Raw genomic sequence first — 21,268 nt, 5'->3', positions numbered from 1 at the left:
AGTCTCATATTCTTATATATGAGAACATATACTATTTATTATATTATATATAATTTTTGTACCATATAACAAAAGGTGAAAATCTATAAAGCCAATACAAAGAGTTGACCATGACTTAGTTTCTAATTTTTTTAAACTATATTTACCCTCTAACAAACCATTTCATAAAACAAATTATAAAGAAAAAATAGCCATAAAATTTATTTTGATAAATCCAATGACCTCTCACTAAAATAAAAACAGTTTTATTAATCCTATAGTCAATTAAGCATTATAACACATCTCCCAACAAAAAATGCAGTGTCTACAAATTGTTAATAAATCAGAAAATAGACTAAGTGAACATCAATGTCTTCACATTTTTTCGCTATCTTCATGTTTTGTTTAATTCTATGTTAGTTTTAGTTAATATCCTTTATTTTATCAATGTCTTTACATTTTTCACCATCTTTATGTTTTTGTTTAATTCTAGGTTAGTTTTAGTTTATATCCTTTTGTTTTGAGTACGTTGTACTCTCACCAGTAATTTAATTTCATTCTAATTATTTTATTGAATTTTTTTTAATTTTTTAGAAAAATCTACCAATTTTATTTTCACGCACACTTTTTTGGTGTTTCTCGCTCCTACTATCGCCTTTCTCCTCTTTTCAACACCCTCAATTGCACTGCGTCCATCATCTTCCATTGCCTTCATCCACTGCAGCTGCAAATTTCATTCGGTTTCATGCATAATTTCCACTTATATTTTTTCTTTTCTCCAGTTTATTTATTTAATTTATATTTTTAGTCATTCTTCTATCCTTTTAATTCATTGGTAACTTTTCACGTCAAAAATAGTTCTGTCTTTTTCTTTTATCAATTTGATGTAAAAAAAATTTTTTTATCTGATATATGTTCTTATATTTTCTTATTAATTAATTTTGTATTTTTTTTATCTAATTAAACTATCTTTTATTTAACATGTCAATAATTAAAGTTAACTTCCTTTATAATGAGTAATTTTTGAATTATCTAATTTATTAAAAAAAAGTCACATCTTTTTATTTATTCTAAAAATAAAAAAATTAAAATTAATATTAGTACTTTTAGACTAATAGAATTAAAATAAAATACAAAAATAATTCTTGAATAAAAATAAAAATAAAAATTTTAAATCCCAAAAATATAAAATAATTATAAGATAAAATTTTACTTAAACATAATTTTTGTAAAATACTTTGTAAATTGACATAAATATAAAACAAATTTTGAAATTGTGATGTGAGCACTACTGCTATTCACCACCACAAAAATAAAAGATGACATATAAATATACAAATTTTTTTCTTTAAAATAATTCAATAAATATATACGCAATACTCTTCATTAAGAATAGTTATTTAAGTTCAAATCTATTTTCTCAAATTGTTGATACCATTCAAACTGAATATACTTTAAAGTTTTATGACGACCTAGAATAATAGGCATAGAATTTCTCGTCCAATATTGAGAAGGTTTCATATTCATGGTTAGAAAAAAAATAAAACTTACATAATCCAACAGATAGAAGAAGACAAAAAAAATTATGTAAATGTTGACACAATGAAAAACTATGTGTTAGATACGGTAAGTGTTGAGTCTGCAGCAGAATTTTGACTTCTAATAGATAGAAGGTAATATGAAATTGAACATTACTCATAATAATACACTCGCTATATAATTATTAAAGAGAAAAAAGAAAGAAAATGAATAATTGTTATGGATGTGAATTCCTTTAAGTTTAATTGAATTGAATACATTTTGATTTCATTCATTTATATAGTTTCCTAACTTCTATAAATAACAAGAGAGTATACTATAAAATAGTTTTCTATAAAAGCTCCTTATAAAATAGTTTCCTATAAAAGCTCCTTAACTATCCACCATTTTCTCTCTTCCATCCTTTGTATGCCTCCCTTTGTTTTCTCTTTGCCTTTCTTTGATTCTCATAATTCTCCACCTCGTTCACAATTTGAAATCTACTCAAATTTTGGAAGATCAAAGTGTGGTATTCATATCCGGTTGCATCATTTTTACAATGACTGCCTACGTACCCTTGTTCAGGATCAAACCAATCGTAGTTCCTCTATTTCTCCATGTAATGCCTAACATGAACCAATATTGAGCAATTCCAAACAGTGTTGGAACTTGTTTCCTGACACTACTTTAGTCAACATATCAACAGAGTTTTCATCTGTGTGTACTTTTATAAGAGAAATGTTATCTTTCTCTATAACATCACGCACGAAGTGATATCTTACATCAATATGCTTGGTACGAGCATAATGAACCTGATTTCTAGCCAAATGAATTACATTTTAACTATCACAACTCAGATTCACGCAATCTTGCTTCAACCCCAAATCATCTAGAAGACCCCTTAGCCACAATGCTTCTTTTACCCCTTCTGCTACTGCCATATACTCAGCCTCTGTAGTAGATAGTGCCATTGTAGCTTGTAACATCGATTACCAACTAACTGGAGCACCTTGTATTTTATATACATAACCAGTCGTAGAACGTCTTCTATCTAGATCACCAGCATAATCAGAATCAACAAAGCCGCTAATTTGACATGATTTTCCACTAAAGCATAAACCTATGTCAATGGTATCCTTCAAGTATCTTAAAATATCCACTTGACTGCTTCCCAGTGTGCCTTACCTGGGTTTGCCATGAACCTGCTAACAACACTAACTGCCTGTGAAATATCTGGGCGTGTACACACCATAGCATACATTAGGCTACCGACTGCACTAGCATAAGGTACATTTTCCATGTAAGCCTTATCCTCTGCTGTTGTGGGAGATTGTTTACTAGAGGGCCTAAAATGTGGAGCCAACGATGTTACCACCGATTTAGCATTTTTCATTTCAAACCTTTCAATGACGCGCTCAATGTATCCTCTTTGGCTCAAGAACAATTTTGGCTTGATCTCTCTCTTTTAATTTCCATGCCTAATATTTTCCGTGCAGCACCCAAGTCTTTTGTTTCAAATTCTTTACCAAGTTGAACCTTTAACATATCTATCTTTACCTTGCTCTTAGAGGCAATAAGCATGTCATCCACATACAATAGAAGATAGATATAATCACCTCTAGGAAGCTTACGAATGTATACACAACAATCATAATTACTTCTGGAAAAACCTTGTTTTAACATAAAGGAGTCAAATCGCTTATACCATTGCTGAAGAGATTGTTTCAATCCATATAGCGATTTCCTCAAGCGATATACCTGACTTTCTTTACCTTCAACCTTGAAACCCTCAGGTTGATGCATGTAGATTTCTTTCTCTAAGTCACCGTGTAAGAATGCAGTCTTCACATCTAGTTATTCCAACTCAAGATCACTATGAGCGACAAGACTTAAAAGCACCCGTATGGAAGTGTGTTTCACCACAGGAGAAAAATATCTCATTGTAATCAATACATTCTTTCTGTGCAAATCCCTTTGCTACTAACCTAGTTTTGAATCTTGTACCATCTGACTTAGTAGGATCTTCTTTTCTTTTATACACCCACTTACAACCAATTGCAGTCTTTTCCACGGGCAATGGGACCACATACCATGTCTTGTTCTTATGAAGAGATTGCATCTCTTCCTCCATAGCGACCAACAAACTCTCTCTATCTTTGTCTTCGATAGCATGTTTGACGGTGACCGACTCATCATCCTCCACTGAGAGTGCATAATCTACCAAGTTTACCTGCCCATAATGTCTCAAAGGCTTGTCTGACCCGAACTTCTGAATAAATTTATAATTCCTCTTTGGCCTAGTAGATGCCAAAGAATCCTGCTGCTGATGTTGTAATGCATGTGCATTTTCTCGCTGAATTTTCTCATGATCAAGTTCATCCTCTGCGTCATCTCGAGTAGCATTAGGATGCTCCACCTGAGCATTACTAGAGTCTATTTGTTGGTATTTAGACTCTATCTCTACCACTTGAGTATTTAAAGTTTTTTCCAACATCACCATCATTTGGCACCATATCTTTAGACAAAGCTACCATAGATCGTTCATCAAAGGTAACATCCCTGCTAATTACAAACTTAGAATCATTTACACTCCAAAGGCGAAAGTCTTGAACCCTCTTGGATACCCCAAAAAGATTGCCCTCTTAGCTCTATCATCAAGCTTATTATCTTTGACATGATAATAGGCTGTGCATCCAAAGACTCTGAGTTTCTCGTAATCTGCATGTTTCCCTGACCACACCTTATAAGGTGTGTCTCCATCTAGAGAAGAATGTGGGGATCGATTCACTATGTAACAAGCTGTAGCAACCGATTTTGCCCACCATTCTCTGCCTAACCCGGAATTAGAGCGCATACACCTTGCCTTCTCAAGTAGCGTACGATTTAGTCGTTTGGCGACTCCATTCTGTTGTGGTGTTTCTCTAACTGTCCAATGTCTTGCAATGCCTTCTCGGTCACAGAACTCCTTGAAAGCCCCACCCGTGTACTCTGTGCCATTATCAGATCGTAGAGTTTTCAGCTTCCTACCTGTTCGGTTTTCAACCATTGCTCTCCTCTGCTTAAAAGTATCAAATACCTCATTCTTATGTTTGAGGAAGTAAATCCAAACATACCTGGAATAATCATCAACAAAAGTAACAAAATACCTGGAACTACCCTTGGAAGTAACTTTAGCCGGGCCCCAAATATCAGTATGCACATAGTCTAACAACCCTCTGTTTTTATGCTTGCTTGTAGAAAACTTCACCCTATGTACCTTTCCATACACACAATGCTCACAAAATTTCATTTGTGGTTTCTTCATATTCTTCAGCAAACCTTGTCCACAAAGCAATGATAGACCTTTCTCTGACATATGTCCAAGCCGCATGTGCCATATTCTTGTGCAATTTGTTTGATCTCTACTTCTACCGATTCCAATTGCTAACTCACCTGTGACTGTTGTTCCCAAAAGAGAATAAAGATTACCATGACGAACTCCCTTCATCACTACCAAAGAATCACGAACAAATTTTAGTACCCCATTTTTTGCAACTATTTTGCAGCCATTTTTCTCTAACAAACCTATGGAGATAAGATTTTTCCGCAAGTCTGAAATATGCCTCACATCCTTTAAGGTTCTTACTCCTCCATCATGCATCTTGATTCTTATAGTACCTAACCCCATAGTTTTACAAGCATGATCGTTGCTCATTAAAACTGTGCCACCATTTATGCTTTCATAGGTAGTAAATCACTTCCTATTTGGACATATATGGTGAGAGGCTCTTGAATCAAGAATCCATTTACTGGAGATTTCATAAGATTGTTCTGTTATGGAGTAACAATCCTCCTCATCATTTGAGACGTAGCTTGCTTCTTTCTTTTCTTTTGGGTTGTCGTTGTTCTGTTTCTTGAAAGTTATCTTCTTATTTGGACAATTTGCTTTGAAATGTCCAGCCTCACCACATTTAAAGCATGTTCTCTCCGCGTGAGGTCTAGATTTTGGCCTAGACTTTCCACGCTTATTACCTTTTCCTCTTTCATTAGTCCTTCCTCTAGCCGCGAACAATCCTTGTGCTTGATCATTATACTCTCTTCCATTTGAAGATGACATTACACTTGTAGCAACCTTACGTAGATCATCCGCTAAAAGTGATGCCCTCGTCTCATCCATGGTCAGAGTGTCACCCACCAGCATCAATGTCTGCACCAAATTTTCATAGGACTTTGGTAATGAAAGTAACAATATGAGTGCCTGGTCTTCATCATCAACCTTCACATCTATATCCTTTAAGTTTGATATGATCCTATCAAACTTATTGATATATTCTCGGATTGAGGTGCCTTCCTCCATCTTGCATGTATACAATTTGGATTTTAAGTAGATCCTGTTAGTTAGAGTCTTCGTTATGAAGTTACTCTCTAACTTTGTCCAGACGCCTGCTGTAGTTGTTTCTTCGTTTACCAAGAAAGCAACATCCCTCTCAAGGCATAAGATTATTACAGCCCGTGCCTCAAGATCTAATTCTTCCCAATCCTCATCTTTCATTTCTTCCGGCTTTTTCTCTTTTCCCGCTAGTGCCTTGTGTAACTTTTGTGATATAACCAGATTTTTCATCTGCACCCTCCAATAGGAAAAATCGTTTTTTCCATTGAACTTCTCGATTTCATATTTGCCTACTTTGACATTACTACTAGTAGAAGCCATTATATTCAAAATTGAATTATACCACTCAAATAATGAATAATATAACGTTGGTTCTTGATACCAATTGTTGAGTCTGCAGCGAAATTTTGACTTCTAATAGATAGAAAGTAATATGAAATTGAACATTACTCATAATAATACACTTGCTATATAATTATTAAAGAGAAAAAAGAAAGAAAATGAATAATTACTATGGATGTGAATTCCTTTAAGTTTAATTGAATTGAATACATTTTAATTTCACTCATTTATATAGTTTCCTAACTTCTGTAAATAACAAGAGAGCATACTATAAAATAGTTTCCTATAAAAACTCCTTAACTATCCACCATTTTCTCTCTTCCATCCTTTGTCTGCCTCCCTTTGTTTTCTCTATGCCTTTCTTTTATTCTCACAATAAGAGATCTGAATTTGATAACTATACTTTGTAAATATGAGACTAATAGGATTACCTGAAAGATAAAAAAGAGTACTACCTGTACTTAGTAGAACGAAGAAGAGGACGCCATGAATGAGAGTTGTGCGTAAAATAAAAAGGTAACCACAATATGAATGAAGAAAAGTGAATAATAATTACATTTTACACCAGTTTTTAAAATTCAATCACTCTTTATTAATAAGGTTAAAATGGAAATACAAAAATTGGATATCATTCTCTCTGTATTCTCTTTATATATTGTTATAGATAAATAATAATTATAAATCTTAGTTCATCTCCTAATTTTTTCTTAATATTTAAAAGAATAAAAATTTAAATACATATGTTATTTTTTTAATATAATATACACCAGTCTAACAAAAAATAAAACGATGTAAATTTATGAAAGAAAAAAAAAAGAAGAAGATTACAAAGAAGAATATGTTTAATATCTATATGCGAATCCAATTATCATATATTTTTTTTAAACATATTAAATTATATTCTAAATAACAAAGGAATACAATGTAGTCCATAATTTAGGACAGAAATAAAATAAAGAAGTGTGGGGATCGCAAGCCAATGAGTTATAACTTAAATAGCATAGTTTTTCCATACTCAATTAAGAGGTTGCGGGTTCGAGTCTCCTATAAAAAAAAAGTGTGGGGGATCCCAAATTCACTTTATAAGCTATATCTCCTGGCAAAGAAACTTTTAACTACTTTGCAAACATCTTCACATATTATTTTGAGTAAAGTATCGTTTTTGTCTCTAAATTTTTGGAGTAAGTTTTAAAGTTGTCCCTAACGTTTCAATCGTCCTATTTAAGTCCTTAACATTTCAAAACTGACTCAATGTTGTCCTGCCATTAGGGATCCGCTAATAGAATTGATGGCGGGACAAAATTGAGACAATTTTAAAATGTTAGGGACTTAAATAAGACGAAAACATTAGAGCCAAAAATGATACATAGAAATAAATTTTAATTGTATCCTTCAAAAATATCAATTTTTTACTATACATAGTATTCAATTATTTTTTAATCACATCTAAGTAAATTACACTTAATCATATTACTTTCATTTTAAATAAATTAATTTTTTTTATAATTTTATTCTTAAAGATTTTTAGTTATCATGAAATGTTTGTAGAATGACTAGTATATAAACTTGCAGAAAAGAAAAAAATAATATATATACAATAAAATATAAATTATACCTTTTGTCTCTAATGTATCAAAATTCTTTAAAATTATAAAAAATAAATTTATTTAAAATGAAAGTAATGTGATTAAGTGTAATTTATTTAGATGTAATTAAAAAATAATTGAATACTATGTACAGTAAAAAAATTAATATTATTGAAAGATAAAATTAAATTAAAATTTATTTTTATGTATCATTTTTGTCCCTAACGTTTTCGTCCTATTTAAGTCCCTCACGTTTCAAAATCGTCTCAATTTTGTCCCGCCATCAATTCTGTTAACGGATCCCTAACGGCAAGACAACATTGAGTCAATTTTAAAACATTAGGGACTTAAATAGGATGATTGAAACGTTAGAGACAACTTTGGGACTTACCCCAAACGTTGGGGACAAAAACGATACTTTACTCTATTATTTTTTAGTAAAGTATTATTTTTGTCTCAAACGTTTGAGATAAATTTTATTTGTGTTTTTAACATTTAAATCGTTCTATTTGTATTTCTAATATTTGAGAAGTGCAGACAAATGTTGAATGTGAAATGAATAAAGGTGGTATTGATAATGATTGATTGATATTAAATGACTAATGGCATATGCACTTTTATTATCTGAGATACGAGTTTTTCTGGGTAGACGCAGTGGCTTGCTACCACTCGTTCCAGGTTTGAGACTCGATACTCTGTTGACCCTACGCCACAAGATGTGGCCGAGCACTTCAACTCTCCGGAAATTCTCCCAATGATATGATAAAAGAATGATTTTGATTATATGCATAGACTCTTGGGGATGCACGCACGGAAGGACTGTCCAAGGTTAGCTACCGGACATGTCGGGTTTGGTTATATAACCGACATATGAGACTCATCAACAATAGGGCAGACACACATCATATGCTTTTGTCTGTTTTGCTTGAGTGTGCATTATTTGGTTTGCCTAATTGACTAGCCATGCTTAACTGCTAATTATTTTACTTGCTGTAATTACAACCTATTTGTATTTTCTTTACTTGTCTTGTATGTCTTTGCATCTGAGATATCCCTTGTTTGGCGAAGGTGTGATGATGGTAGTTCCACCGGTGTTTCGGAGGGTTGGAGGAGACGGAAAGTGAAATGTTAGGTTAAAGTTATAATTAGGACGAGAATACCTTAGATAACTTACCAAACTTTGGTTTAGTATACTTCTTAAGTTTAATTCTGAGCATTGGTGTTCTAGGAATACCTCTGAATTTCTCGAGAACTCCTGATTCTCATTCCATACATATATTGTTGTTTTCAAATGCAGATCGAGAGGCACCTCGCTGAACATATAGAGTTTTATGTGCAAGTGAAGTTTGGTGTTTTGGGATGCTGTATTTTGTATTTATGCTATATATATATATATATATATATATGTATTTTATGTTTGTCTCTCTTAGAGGTTGACATGGAAAAATAGGTTGTCAGTTTTCTATTTTGGGACATTTTGGGTTGTATGTATATATGTATTTATATTCCAGCCGGCCTTGGCTACGCATGTCAAGTTTGGAGCTTGATATTTTGTATATTTGATAAGCTTTATCCTTTCTTTTTTACTAGGCTATACATTTACGTGTGCGACGCGCTTTTCTTTTTGCAGTTTTTTGCTTAAGCTTTTCTTCAAGACTCCTAGGTATGAATTCTTTCAACTATATATATATATATAAAATTATTTTAGAGGCCGTAATATCTCAATCTGCTGTCGCGCTGACCTTTACCTTTACCTTTTTCTTTGTGAACTAGTTTATTTACCTTCGTTCGTTCACGAAAACGCAGGAACCCTTATTCATTTAACACTACACCCAGACATCGATGCAGCGGCTCTTGCTCATTTGACACTATACGTGAGCCATACAGCGCGTTGCTTCCGGGTAACGACCTAGCTTTAGTGTAATAACGTCTTTGATCCATATCATGAAGATTCGACTAAGTTTTTATGTTGGCAGTCGAAGGCTTAACACAACCCTTCTCCTTTATCCGGACTTGGGACCAGCTATGTACTGCAAGTGTAACATAGGTAGAATTGTTATAATTAATTAAAATAATATAGAAAGGTAGCATCTTAGTAATTTTTTTGAGAAAAATGCGGCACACTCATAAAAAAGTCTCAAAACTAAAGAAGATCTTCAAAATGAGGAGGCGACAGATGTTAGTGAATTAGTAAATGATCCTGCATTAACTTCTCTTGAACCTAATAGAAAACCATGTCTTTTATAGTCTCTCATCAGATATGTGGCTATTTGAGCACTCAAACACAATGTCTTTTGCTACTCTTTCCTTTTTCTAATTTCAGTTGTCATGTGTTACCCAATTAATTAGGTTAATTGTGTTAATCTAAATGTTTGAAGAATCCTTCAATATCAACTATCAAGCCTTTTGCGCTCTCAAATCAAAACCAATTTTTTCAAAGAACACTTCTTAAATTAAAAGGCTTTCTTATTTTATATAGTTCTTACTTCTTACAATGACTGAATTGATTTGTCGTTTTAAACTTTACTTCCTTCCTTGTTCCTTCACAATCCCATGAAGTATCTAAAGATCCAAATATTGAGAGTTGAATTCTCTAACAACTTATGCTGTGCACTTTTTTCTTTCCAACTATTGCAGCTATTTGAGTTAGAAAGTTGGAGAATCCACATGATTGACAGCTACTATTTTACATTTGCATTGTTCTCTCTTTAGAAAGAATGCCGGAAACCTCTTCTAATCTTCCTACGAAACGGCCGGCATGCCTCAATGCTGAGGTCAACAGCTGCCTCAAGTGCCATGAAGATGGCAGCATCCTCCACGCACGTAACGTGTCGCAATGCCAGCTGGACTAACGGTTTACTTCGTTTCCCTTCCCCTTGAACTCTACAGCTCATGACAAAGCCTCCGCCTACCGGAGTCAGCGCACCAAAGTCCCCACTGCTCTGTGGACTAGGTACTGGATTTGCTGAGGCGTTTGCAGTCCGCATGTGTCTTTCAGTGTCTATGAAAAACTCACCACCCTTTTCAGCACTTAAAAATATTTCTGACATGAGAAGTTCACCGCCTTCCCGAGCCTCAGATAGGACATGGAATCTAAAGCAGACAGAGTCTCGGAGGCCGCGTTCGCGCCAAGCTTCAAGCTTTCCCCACGGCTGCCAGCTCTCTGGTCTACAAGCGTCCGGACGAACAATTAACCAAGCTCCTGGGTTGGACCTTGCAACCCAATCACAACCTGAAGATGGAACAAAGGGAGTTGTTATGAAGGCTGCAGCTACAGCTGAGCCAGATAGATCATGTATCTTCACCTTCCACCCTTTTCTCTCTCCCTCTCGATCTCCAAGTCGGAAATTGTAGAACCACACCAATAATTGCTCAATGGATCAATCTGGGAAATCCTGTTATTTCATAACTATCAAAGACTTTATTAACAACAGAACAAATTTACTGAAATCTGAACATTTTGTAGATTCAGATCCAACAGACAGAAATAGTGAAGCTAACACACTACAGTTTCCAATTAAGACTATTCGATTTGGGAGAAAGATTTTATTCATTAGCAAAAATTTTGGGCTTTAAGTTCTTATGTAACATATAGTTCTTTTCTTTTTTGGGGAGATTTGTAAATTAAAACCTTCCATATTCAGTGGTAATTTTATAATAACATGTTAATTAATGAATAACCATTTATGATGCAACAAACTAGACTTTCAATTCATGCAGACACCTGAAGCAATATTTATTTGGGGCCGAGATTTGGTGGGATATGGCTCTCTGAAAACATGATATTCAGTATGATTTTGTAAAAGGGATGCATTTCATTTGACGAATTGTCATTAGTGCCTAAAGAAGTGAAAGATAAATCATAAATGAATTTAAAATTTTCAGTTCACCTGTCCTTAGTAAACTTGACAGTTGACACTGAAGATTGGCTGCTTGATGGACCCTTGCAGTTGAACTATCTAAGGACTCAATGTGGTAACATCTTCAAACTGGAATACGTATCGAGCGTCGGGATCTAGCTTAACTCTTACGTGTAGCTCGGCAACTGGCCATCCGTTCTCTGGTTTTCTCTTCCCAATACCTATCCACCCACTAAAAAGAGTCAGTGGCTTTCCTTCGCGCCACTCAGGGCCTACCTGTATTTTAAAAATCCCAATTTGCTGCCTTTTGATGCCAACTCCACAATGGGAGCCCTTCCTACCTGAGAAAATAACAATCTCCAAACCAGCATGAGTATTATAGAAACAACAGGGAGCCAACAATGCTTTTAGATCAGATTCCTCAAGGTAAAAGCTAGTAGCAACATTCTCGACTTCAAGTATAGCTTCGGTAGAGGATATCAAGGGGACTAATTATGTTTGAACAGGAAAACCCCGGAGCCGTATCTCACAAACAAAAGGAGAAGGTGGCTTTTGAGTTCTAGATCTTCCGCTGCTTCCCTCAATTCCGGCACATCGTAGCCCAAGAGAGCCTATTGATAACCTAATGAAGGCCTGAGGATCCATATTTGTCACAATCTTCCCCCCATTGGATACAAACAACTACTTTCTAAGAGCTCAATGTCTGCGAAATATGTGAATTAAATGATAATCAAATTCCGAATAAATAGAAAGCAGAGAATTTGGCTTTAAACAATTTCCATTAGACATGACTATAAGTTTGAGACATAACAGAAAGTAAAAATTTGATTAATTTACAAAACTAATTTGGCTAACATTTACTCATGTTACACAAAGAAAACAAACTTTACTTAGATCTTGAGATTCTATTATACAATCAAATTCTTGATGACTTGGTCACGAAGGTTTATGCGTTACGAAGGTGAATAGTAGTTGAAGGTTATAAGCTATTAGAACTAAAGGAGGAAAAAGGAAAAAGACAGATAAACAAGAGCTTTCGGTAACATTAGAGGAAAATCCCAATGTCGCCAAGCACTAGAGGATATGAATTGAAGATCAACAACTGCAATTTTTGTTGTTCTGTTGAATAAGTAGCTGCTAATATCAGATAAAAATGTAGTTAATTCACGCCTTGGGTGCATGCAGCAACCCATTGGCCAGGGACAAACCCTTAAATGGAGCTCCGATTCGCAACGGATTAGTCATTGACCTGCCGGGTTTGAGGATACCGTGGGAAACCAAAAAAAATTCACGCCAACCGTGATCATTAAAAATCTGATATTATTTCAAATTATATCTATCTTTGTGTTGCAATTGCAGTTATGATGTTGAAAGGGCAAACTTAAATAAGCATGACCTCTTATCAGCTTTGCATTTTGATCCATGATACAACTCTCCGATTCAAGTATGTATTCGAACTTGTAAAAGGCTCACTCCTTGCTGACAAAGATATCAGCTTAAAAGCAGGAATTGGAAAAATCTTAGCCATAAGCACTAAAAAGAAAGGGAAGGGAAAATAAAAATGGGTAAAAGGATAATCAATGGTTGAGATACTTTTTGGATAACGAAATTCGTTCCGCAGGAGTACTGTAGAAGATCTCTTGTTCAGGTCATCGGTTACAAAGTTTTCACAACTTTCTTCCACTTTAAGAAAAATAAAGATCAAAACAACAATTAAATTAGAGCAATGCACACTTGGTTGACGAAAAAGGTGCTAACAGAGTCAAATTATTGATTTGGTTCAGCTAAAACCGATCTGAAAGTTAAAATCAAAAGGATTTATCTGCATATTCTTTTCAGTTCAAGAACACACTGACAAAGACAACTAAACAAGTTAGATCAAATTTGATAATTTCTAGAGAGCCTTTACACCAACCAAGTCCTTATCTAACTATGAAGAATATTACAAATAGCGGGACAGGGAATCCTCCCAACATTATTCTCTTCAAAAATTCAACAAAAAAAACATATAACTTGCACGTCAAGGGACTGTGAATTCAGAGCACTTTCCAATCAGAATCACTCAACAAATCCAAGTATGAAAAAGATCCAAGTATAAACTCTCATCACAAGAAGTAGTGAAATTGTGAACATGACAAAGGGTCAAGTGAAAATTCTAACACCACCCCATAATTGCATCAATGAAATCATTAGCTTCGATTTACCTATACTGTTCAATGGCTATAAATCGAAGCTATTACATTCGATTTAGTAGGGATGACTAGTTTCGATTTACTATGGGCATAGTTGTAAAAACCGGATCGGACTGGCTGGTTCGATTGAAAAACCGGTAAACTGGATCTTTAACCGATCCAGTTGATCAATATGACTAGACAAAAAAGAGAACCGTTGAGATCTGGATTGAACCGGCCGGTTCTGATGAAAATCGGAGACCGACGGTTTTTGCTCAACCGACCGGTTTGGAAGCTTTTTTTTGTTAATTCATTTTCCAAACGACCTCGTTTTGGTTTATTTAAAAAAAAAAAAAACTCAAGTCTCGTATGCGGTATACCCCCAAATCCCTGTTTCCACTTTCCACTTTCCACTTTCCACGTTCCCCAACCCTAATCCCCTAACCAGTAACCACAAAGGCTAACCCTCCCCCAGTCCCCCTCACCTCCTCACCTCACTCTGTCACTCACCGAGCCACCGCCGCCCGCCGTCGTCTTCTTCGTCTCACCGCCGGACACCCATTCTGAAGTCTGAAGGAACAGAACAGACCCGCGGCTCCGCTTCGTCCCTGTCTGTCATCACCGTCGCCGTTGCCTCGCCGTTGCCTCGCCGTTGCCGCGCCGTCGCCGTTGCCATCGTCTTGGTCTTCTGCTGTGTCAAACAGGTTAGTTGAATATGTTGTTCTCCTCTGTTCTGCACTTCTGCTCTATGACTATGATTGTTGAAAATTTGAAATTATGAAGCTGTTATGACTTATGAATAATGTTGTTATGTTATTCTATTCTGTTATGAAAACTTGAAATTTCTGGGATGAATATGTTTGTTGAAAGCTTGAAACTATGAATAATGTTGTTATGTTGATGTGTTCTGTGTTAAATATGCTTGTTGAAAACTTGAAATTAAGAAGCTGTTATGACTAATGTTGTTATGTTATTCTGTTCTGTTATGAAAACTTGAAATTTCTGGGATCAATATGCTTGTTGAAAGCTTGAGACTATGAATATGCTTGTGCTGTGAATTTAACTATTTAAGGTTGCTGTGAATTTAACACTATTTAAGCCTTTAAGGTTGCTGTCTTGCTGAATAGGGAATAGGAAATAGGGAATTTAGGATTACTATTGTTTTATACTTTTGCTACTCCATATTCTTTTAGAATGGCTTCTGAATACACCATTAGAAACACCATCTTTTCAAGAACAAGGATCAACTCCTGATGCATCAATTGGAACTCAAAAAAACAATAATAGAGCAAAAACTTGGTTGTTTTTAAAATGTTGGGGAAGAACTGAAGATATGTATTTTGAATTTTTTAAGTTTATGACTATTTTTAGTATTTTATATTTTTTATTTACGTGAAACCGGTTTTACCAGTTCAACCAGCGATTTATCAGTTGAACCAGTAAACCAGTAACCTGACCGGTTTGATCACCAGTTCGGTTCTTACAACTATGACTATGGGTATAATTTGAAACCCATCGATACGAATTACCATGTGCTAGTCAAACCAATATTTCTAACCAACCAAATTGAAGCTATCTAACTCAATTTTACACTTAACCTATTAAATCGAATATAGTAAATTCAATTTACATATAAATTGCAAATGAGACTTGTATGTAATGCTTTTTGTTTTGAGACTTTTCAGGTAATATTAATATGTGTTTGGTTTCTTTACATGTTTTACCCAGATTAAAATGAAGAAGCCAGGCATTAATAAAATTTATATTTCCAGGATGATTAAAATTTATATTTTTCTATTTATATATTTTGGTTATTTTCTTACCCGATTATACAGAAAGCAGTAACCATGGACCAAAAAAAAAATGGAAACCAAAAAACTATTTGTGAAATTTAAAGAATAACAAAAGAGGTCCATTTATCTTATCTTATTTGTAAGTGGCAGGGGAAGAAGGATAATCCAGAATTGTGAAATGGCGAAGAAGGGGAAGAAGCAGCTGATGACGTCAGCGCCATGGAGGGGCGACGACAACAACACTGAATCAGAATTCCAAGATGCTAAGCTCAAAGTCACTACCCAGCCCGGTAATGGCACTTCCACCATGCACGTTCCTCGCTCCAAGTCCAACCACCAGCATCACCACGACGGCGACGATTCCATCGAGATTGACCCTGAGCTTCGCTACAGTTTCCAGCGCAATTTTCAGGTTTACTTGTTTTCCCCCTCTTCTCCTTTCAATTTCACTAGTCAAATTTTGAACAAATCATAATGATGATGATTAAGTTAGACAATATTATTAATTTACAACTTCATTTATCTTTGTTAAGAACCTATTCGTTCAATTGTTCATGTGGCGCCTCCAAGAGAGTTGAGTTTCATGTCCTTGTCGATTACCAACCCTAGTTCATGATATTTGTTACTTTATCTTTTTAGCAATGTTAAACATAATAAGTAGCGGTTTCACTATATGTTTCTTAATTAAATAAGGGTATTCTGATAAATAATATTCAGTTCTCTCTTTGGTGTGCAAATGACTAAGGTTTCAGATATCATGAAAATGGAAAGAAAGAAGTACTAAAAATGTAAAAGCAAGTAGGGTTTATAATACTATGGTCTTTCCCTTGAAAGTTTCTCTTTGTATGTTCTTGGAGCATTTATATGATATAAAAATTAAGAATGAGGGCTTAGTGAAGCTCGAAGAGGGTGCAGGAGCCACTGAAGATAACATTATTATGAAACAGATTGTCTTTGTCAACTGTTAGCTATGTTCAATTTTATGAAGTTAGGTATTATGACTGAAATACATGAATCCCGTTGTCTAGAATCTATACATAGATACTGCTCGGCAATTTTTAATGTGGGAAAAGTTTGTATGAATCTAATGCATGCAATTCGTTCATTTTATTGTTGTGAAGTGATCGGTTCAGAGCTTCGGATTGCTCGTAATCTTCACTGCTTTGTTAACTTGGTATCATTCTCGGTATTATGTATACGAAGATGATATTCGATGTTATGCTGCCTCGTTTTATGTTTTCTTTTCTGATATTATAGAATTAAATCACTTATTTAATTGTTTCCTTCTTGCTTGTACATATAATTTTCTAGTCCCTAAGTTTGAAATATAATTCAACTCTTGTAATGCAGTTTCTGCAACGGGTTTTTAGCATCGACACTCTGGTGAAACCTCTTCCTCCTGCCAAGGCATACGATGTCTCTCGCAACTTGACCTTCTTCACCCGCATCTTCACACAATTCTTTGGTATGTTAAGAGTTAACGTACATTTATCCATAGTTGAGGATTAAATGGAAAAATAATGCATAAAATCAAAACTCTACCAATTGTTTTCAGGGTTTTTTATTAAATATAGCTCCATATCAGTTTTTCTTCCCTTTTGCTCTTCTAGCTTCAGCTTTTATGCATCCTAGTTTCCCTTAACAGCTTAACTTGAACCTTTTTCTTTATGATAGGCCCTTAGGCTTTAGTTGTAAAGATCGCTTTTAGAAGGGGAAAGGGGCTTGCTAAGAATAGTACCGTGTCAATTTGTGCAGGTAAAGTGTATGACTCTGTACTAGAATGAGAAGGGATGTCTGTGATATATAGGAGTCAGGAAGGACACAGGAGAGAACCCTTGTCATTTTGTATTTCCATTTTTTTTTCCCTTCTGCCTTAATTGCCTTGAAGTCATCTCATCTCTTCTTCAGTGCTAAACTTTACTTTATAGTTTATATGTATACTCTCAATTATGCTTAGATGGATGGGTTCTCACTCGGAAATAGGCATAATTAGGAATGATTGCATTAGAGAGAGAGTTGGGGTAATGCCAACCATAGATATAGAGAACATGATAGAATCTTGTATTATACTACAGAGGGTAGTATTGTAGCTAGCGGAAAAGGAAGACCTATAAATTTTTGGAGGAAATTATTAAAAGTAATTAAGTATAAATAGTTTAAACGCATATATGATTTATGATAAAGCACTGATGTATTGTTTGATCCATGTAGTTGACTTTATCTAATGGGATAACTCTTGATTATTGTAAACATGTTATTGTTGTTGCATCTTAATTATATATAATTTAAATTGATTAGGTGAGATTTTTGTGTCATATTTAGCATTTGACAATAGTAGTGTTTTAATAGCCAAAAATCAAAGAGTACTGATATTATAGAGTAGCTGAATAGGGGTTGCCATAAAACCTACAAATGACATGATACAATCTATTCGAAACTCTCTAATGATTACAAGTATGCCAATATTATAGACAGCAATGGATAATATCATGATATGTGTAGAGTTCATGGTGAACTGAGGTCTATAGTATCATTGTCAAAATCAAAATTACTGGTGACAATCCTGCTCTGTTATCTGGATTAGTATACTTTGGTTATCTTGCACATTAAGTATTTGTTAACTGGGTAGAAGAAATACCCATAAAACCTGAGATTTTGATCCCTTTTGTTAATATGGTTGTCACTTAATAAACTTGCAGATCCTGAAGGTATTGCAAATGCCCAGAAATCATTGGGCATAGGACGGGAAGAGAAAGCTCGCAATGTTCGCTGAAGAACTCTTATCAATGTTATGTTTGTTAATATTTTGAAAAAGAATTTTACATTCTAGATAATATTTTAAATTCTAAATTTCATATTTTGAAAAAGAATTTTACATTCTAGTCCTCTTTGATGCTTGTTTGCATTTTTTTCTGGTCCCCTTTTTTTTATAACTATTTTGTTCTTCTTTCAGAGGAACTTTTCATTTTTTGGTTACTAATAGGATTCAATCTTCATTAAGTTCATAGTACTGTACACCTCATAGTTTAAAGTGTAAAAGTACAGAACAATTTGTGCTCAGTGTACAATTATAATTTAATTGGACACTCAAACATGGTAACCGTGTTAGAAATATTTGATATAAAATGTGTTCATTATAAGGTGTAATTAATAGTGTAACTAAGGAGTGGAAAAATTGGATGATTTTATAGAAACAGAGGAAAGTGAAATAAAGAGGGAAGGAATGAGGAAGAGAGTGAGTCACATGGGGTGGGGTAGCTTATAGTCTTTGATTGTAAAATTTTTCTTAATAGTTAATTTATAAAATTTAAATATGAGCTAAGATTTTTGGAAGCTTAATAGTCTTTGATTTTGATGTCTAACTACTCAAGAGTTTAATTTGCTTAAACTGTTTTCAGGAGGATCAATAATAACAGTCTTAATGGTGAATTGCCAGAATCATTGGCTAATATGACACAACTTGCTTTTCTGTAATATTCATTGAACTTTTTCTTTTGTTTCTTTTTGTGTATTAATAATTCTGTTTTTGAAGTTTTCTCTTATTCTAATTATGGTTATCTGGTTTTTGTGATTATCAATTTCAATGACTTGTCCTACAACAACATCAGTGGCCCTATACCAAGAATTTTAGCTAAATCCTTCAAGTAATAAATCTCTTTTCCTTGATTATATGGTGCATTTGTTTCTAATAGGCTTCAAGAAACCAAAAATTCAGTATTAACACAAGAGAATGTTAAAGGTACTTTCCAATTAGCATCATAGTTAGCATTTTCTTCTTCTTCTTTAATTGAGTACTATAATAGTTTCTTCAATTCATGTACAGCTTAATGTTGAATGCTTTTTATGTTTCAGACCGGCACAAAGAAGAGTTTTGCCTCATGTCATCAATTTCACTTGGCTAATTACTTCTTGGAGGACATGGATGATGTTCATTCTACTCTCAATTTCATTGAGGTACCAGCAAACAAATTTGTCTCAAAATCATCAGTTTCAAAATAGCTATGCCATTCACATGATTTCGATTTTTCAGTGTGTGGACTAGAAATTTTGGTTTCATTGAAAAACTAATAGCATGATGCAAAAGCAAATATCTAGATCTGGTTCAATAATTGAAGATTCTTACCAATAATTAATGTTTGAAATGTTCAATAGGAAGGGAATCAAATAAGAACCAAGGAGAGTTGTGGCAAATGCAGGGTTGGATTCAAGAACCCTATGAAGGAAGCAAGAAATGGAATATCTACATGCAAGAAGCTGCTAAAGGTGTTGAATATTCTGAAAGATAGGCTTGCCTTTTTTTTTTCGTGTCTATAAGACACTAATCAATCCAGCTTTTGTTGTTCGAAACTATTGAGCATGAGGAGGTATTAATTTAAATTTATTCTAATCTTAAATCTTAATTAGTATTCTTATAATATAATATAGTTTTTTGTATGCTAATTTACTACTTACTTTAATTTGTGCAGTTCTTGGAGGTAGTTCGGATAGAGGGTCATGCATTTTCCCTTATAATATAATATAGCCAATATACTTCTTTTTTGTCTTATTTTTTTTTTATATTTTTTATGTAAGTGATTCTTATTTTAACTTTCTATTATGCAATTTGATTTGGCAGCTTTGCTGTGGGGTTGATGAAAATGCAATTTGGGCTTGTGCTCAATTGGTATTTGCACCTACTGATGAATCATTTGCTAATGATGCTCTTCTACTCCCTTCTAGATTTCGTGTTATACCATTGGATCCTAAAACAGTTCATTGACAATACTTTTCTTGCATAGTTTTATGATAATTTGATATCTTGATTTGAACAGAGCATGCTAATTAGTTTGCACTAGTCACATGTTAATGTGTCACTTGCACAATGTTTATTATTATGCATTTTTCGGCATATAAATAATTTCATCTATTTGCCTTTTAATGATAAGTCAAATGCTAATGCATAATCCTCCTACATCTATTTCAGCACTAATCACATGTAAATGCAACTGATTTGTGATCTGAAACCCTTGAAAATGAGTTCGAACAACATGCATCTCTGAGGTTTGTACTTGTACCTTTTTCAATTTTAATGTTAATTATTCTTAGCCTTTTGTATTTGTTTCTTTATTGTTTTTCAGTAGCTGAAATAGAAAATATGTAATCTGCAGATTCAAAAAAGAATAGAAGAAAATCAGAAATGGTTAGTACTGGTTTGGACACTAGTTCACTTGAGATATATATTTATGTACATAGTGTTCTCTAATTATTATATGTTTAATACATGTTATTTTTAATATTTTGTTGTTGTAATTAATGTGATTGAAAAATAATGGTAATGTATTATATTGATGATGTTTTAAAGTATTTCTTTTGTTTAAATATGTAATATTTTAATTTTTTTTTACATTTTTAATGTCTTGCTTAAGTATTTCTTTTAAATAGTAAATGATTAGTATAATAATGTGATTCTAACATCCAGATTAATATTTTAAGAATAATATTGACAGGTTTGTGGAGGTTTGAAACCCCCACAGCATAGCTGTTTTTTTTAAAATGGAAAATTTCTTTTGTGGGGGTTTTGAACCGCCACAAACATTAACCAAAAACTGCTACAAAATGCTAGCACAAAACCCCATAAAAGGGATAGAAAACCGCCACTAAATGACATTGT

General features: G+C 33.9%; 1 protein-coding gene and 1 pseudogene across 5 annotated transcripts; one reads left to right on the top strand and one right to left on the bottom strand.

Annotated features, from left to right (window-relative positions):
• Positions 1–10,502: 10,502 nt before the first annotated feature.
• On the bottom strand, positions 10,503–12,299 carry LOC107628418 (uncharacterized; annotated as a pseudogene).
• Positions 12,300–14,222: 1,923 nt separating this feature from the next.
• On the top strand, positions 14,223–20,976 carry LOC107625535 (uncharacterized). Of its 5 annotated transcripts, none has more exons than XM_088503599.1 (8): positions 14,223–14,529; positions 15,769–16,030; positions 16,969–17,083; positions 18,318–18,406; positions 19,311–19,357; positions 19,471–19,572; positions 19,771–20,658; positions 20,766–20,976. In XM_088503599.1, exons 2-4 carry the CDS (start codon positions 15,797–15,799, stop codon positions 18,389–18,391), a joined length of 423 nt encoding a protein of 140 aa, XP_088359725.1. In that variant the 5' UTR covers positions 14,223–14,529; positions 15,769–15,796; the 3' UTR covers positions 18,392–18,406; positions 19,311–19,357; positions 19,471–19,572; positions 19,771–20,658; positions 20,766–20,976. The 5 variants fall into 5 exon arrangements, with proteins under 5 accessions (XP_088359725.1, XP_088359723.1, XP_016183674.1 ...); XM_088503597.1 differs by having other exon boundaries at positions 14,224–14,529; positions 18,318–19,088; XM_016328188.3 differs by having other exon boundaries at positions 14,224–14,529; positions 18,318–19,357; positions 19,771–19,982; positions 20,582–20,658.
• The last annotated feature ends 292 nt before the right edge of the window (positions 20,977–21,268 follow it).

The sequence above is a fragment of the Arachis ipaensis genome, chromosome B2, assembly GCF_059453495.1.
Source record: "Arachis ipaensis isolate K30076 ecotype BB chromosome B2, ASM5945349v1, whole genome shotgun sequence".
Classification (NCBI taxonomy): domain Eukaryota; kingdom Viridiplantae; phylum Streptophyta; class Magnoliopsida; order Fabales; family Fabaceae; genus Arachis; species Arachis ipaensis.
The sequence above is the reverse complement of the archived record's forward strand: the minus strand, read 5'-3'. Positions and strand labels throughout refer to the sequence as shown.

What these genes read in the sequence shown, in the direction of transcription:
- LOC107625535 (XM_088503599.1), top strand. Translation starts at nt 15,797, where the DNA reads ATGGCGAAGAAGGGGAAGAAGCAGCTGATGACGTCAGCGCCATGGAGG. An exon ending in GTTTCCAGCGCAATTTTCAG is followed by an intron (nt 16,031 to 16,968) that starts GTTTACTTGTTT and finishes CTTGTAATGCAG; the next exon opens with TTTCTGCAACGGGTTTTTAG. An exon ending in CATCTTCACACAATTCTTTG is followed by an intron (nt 17,084 to 18,317) that starts GTATGTTAAGAG and finishes ATAAACTTGCAG; the next exon opens with ATCCTGAAGGTATTGCAAAT.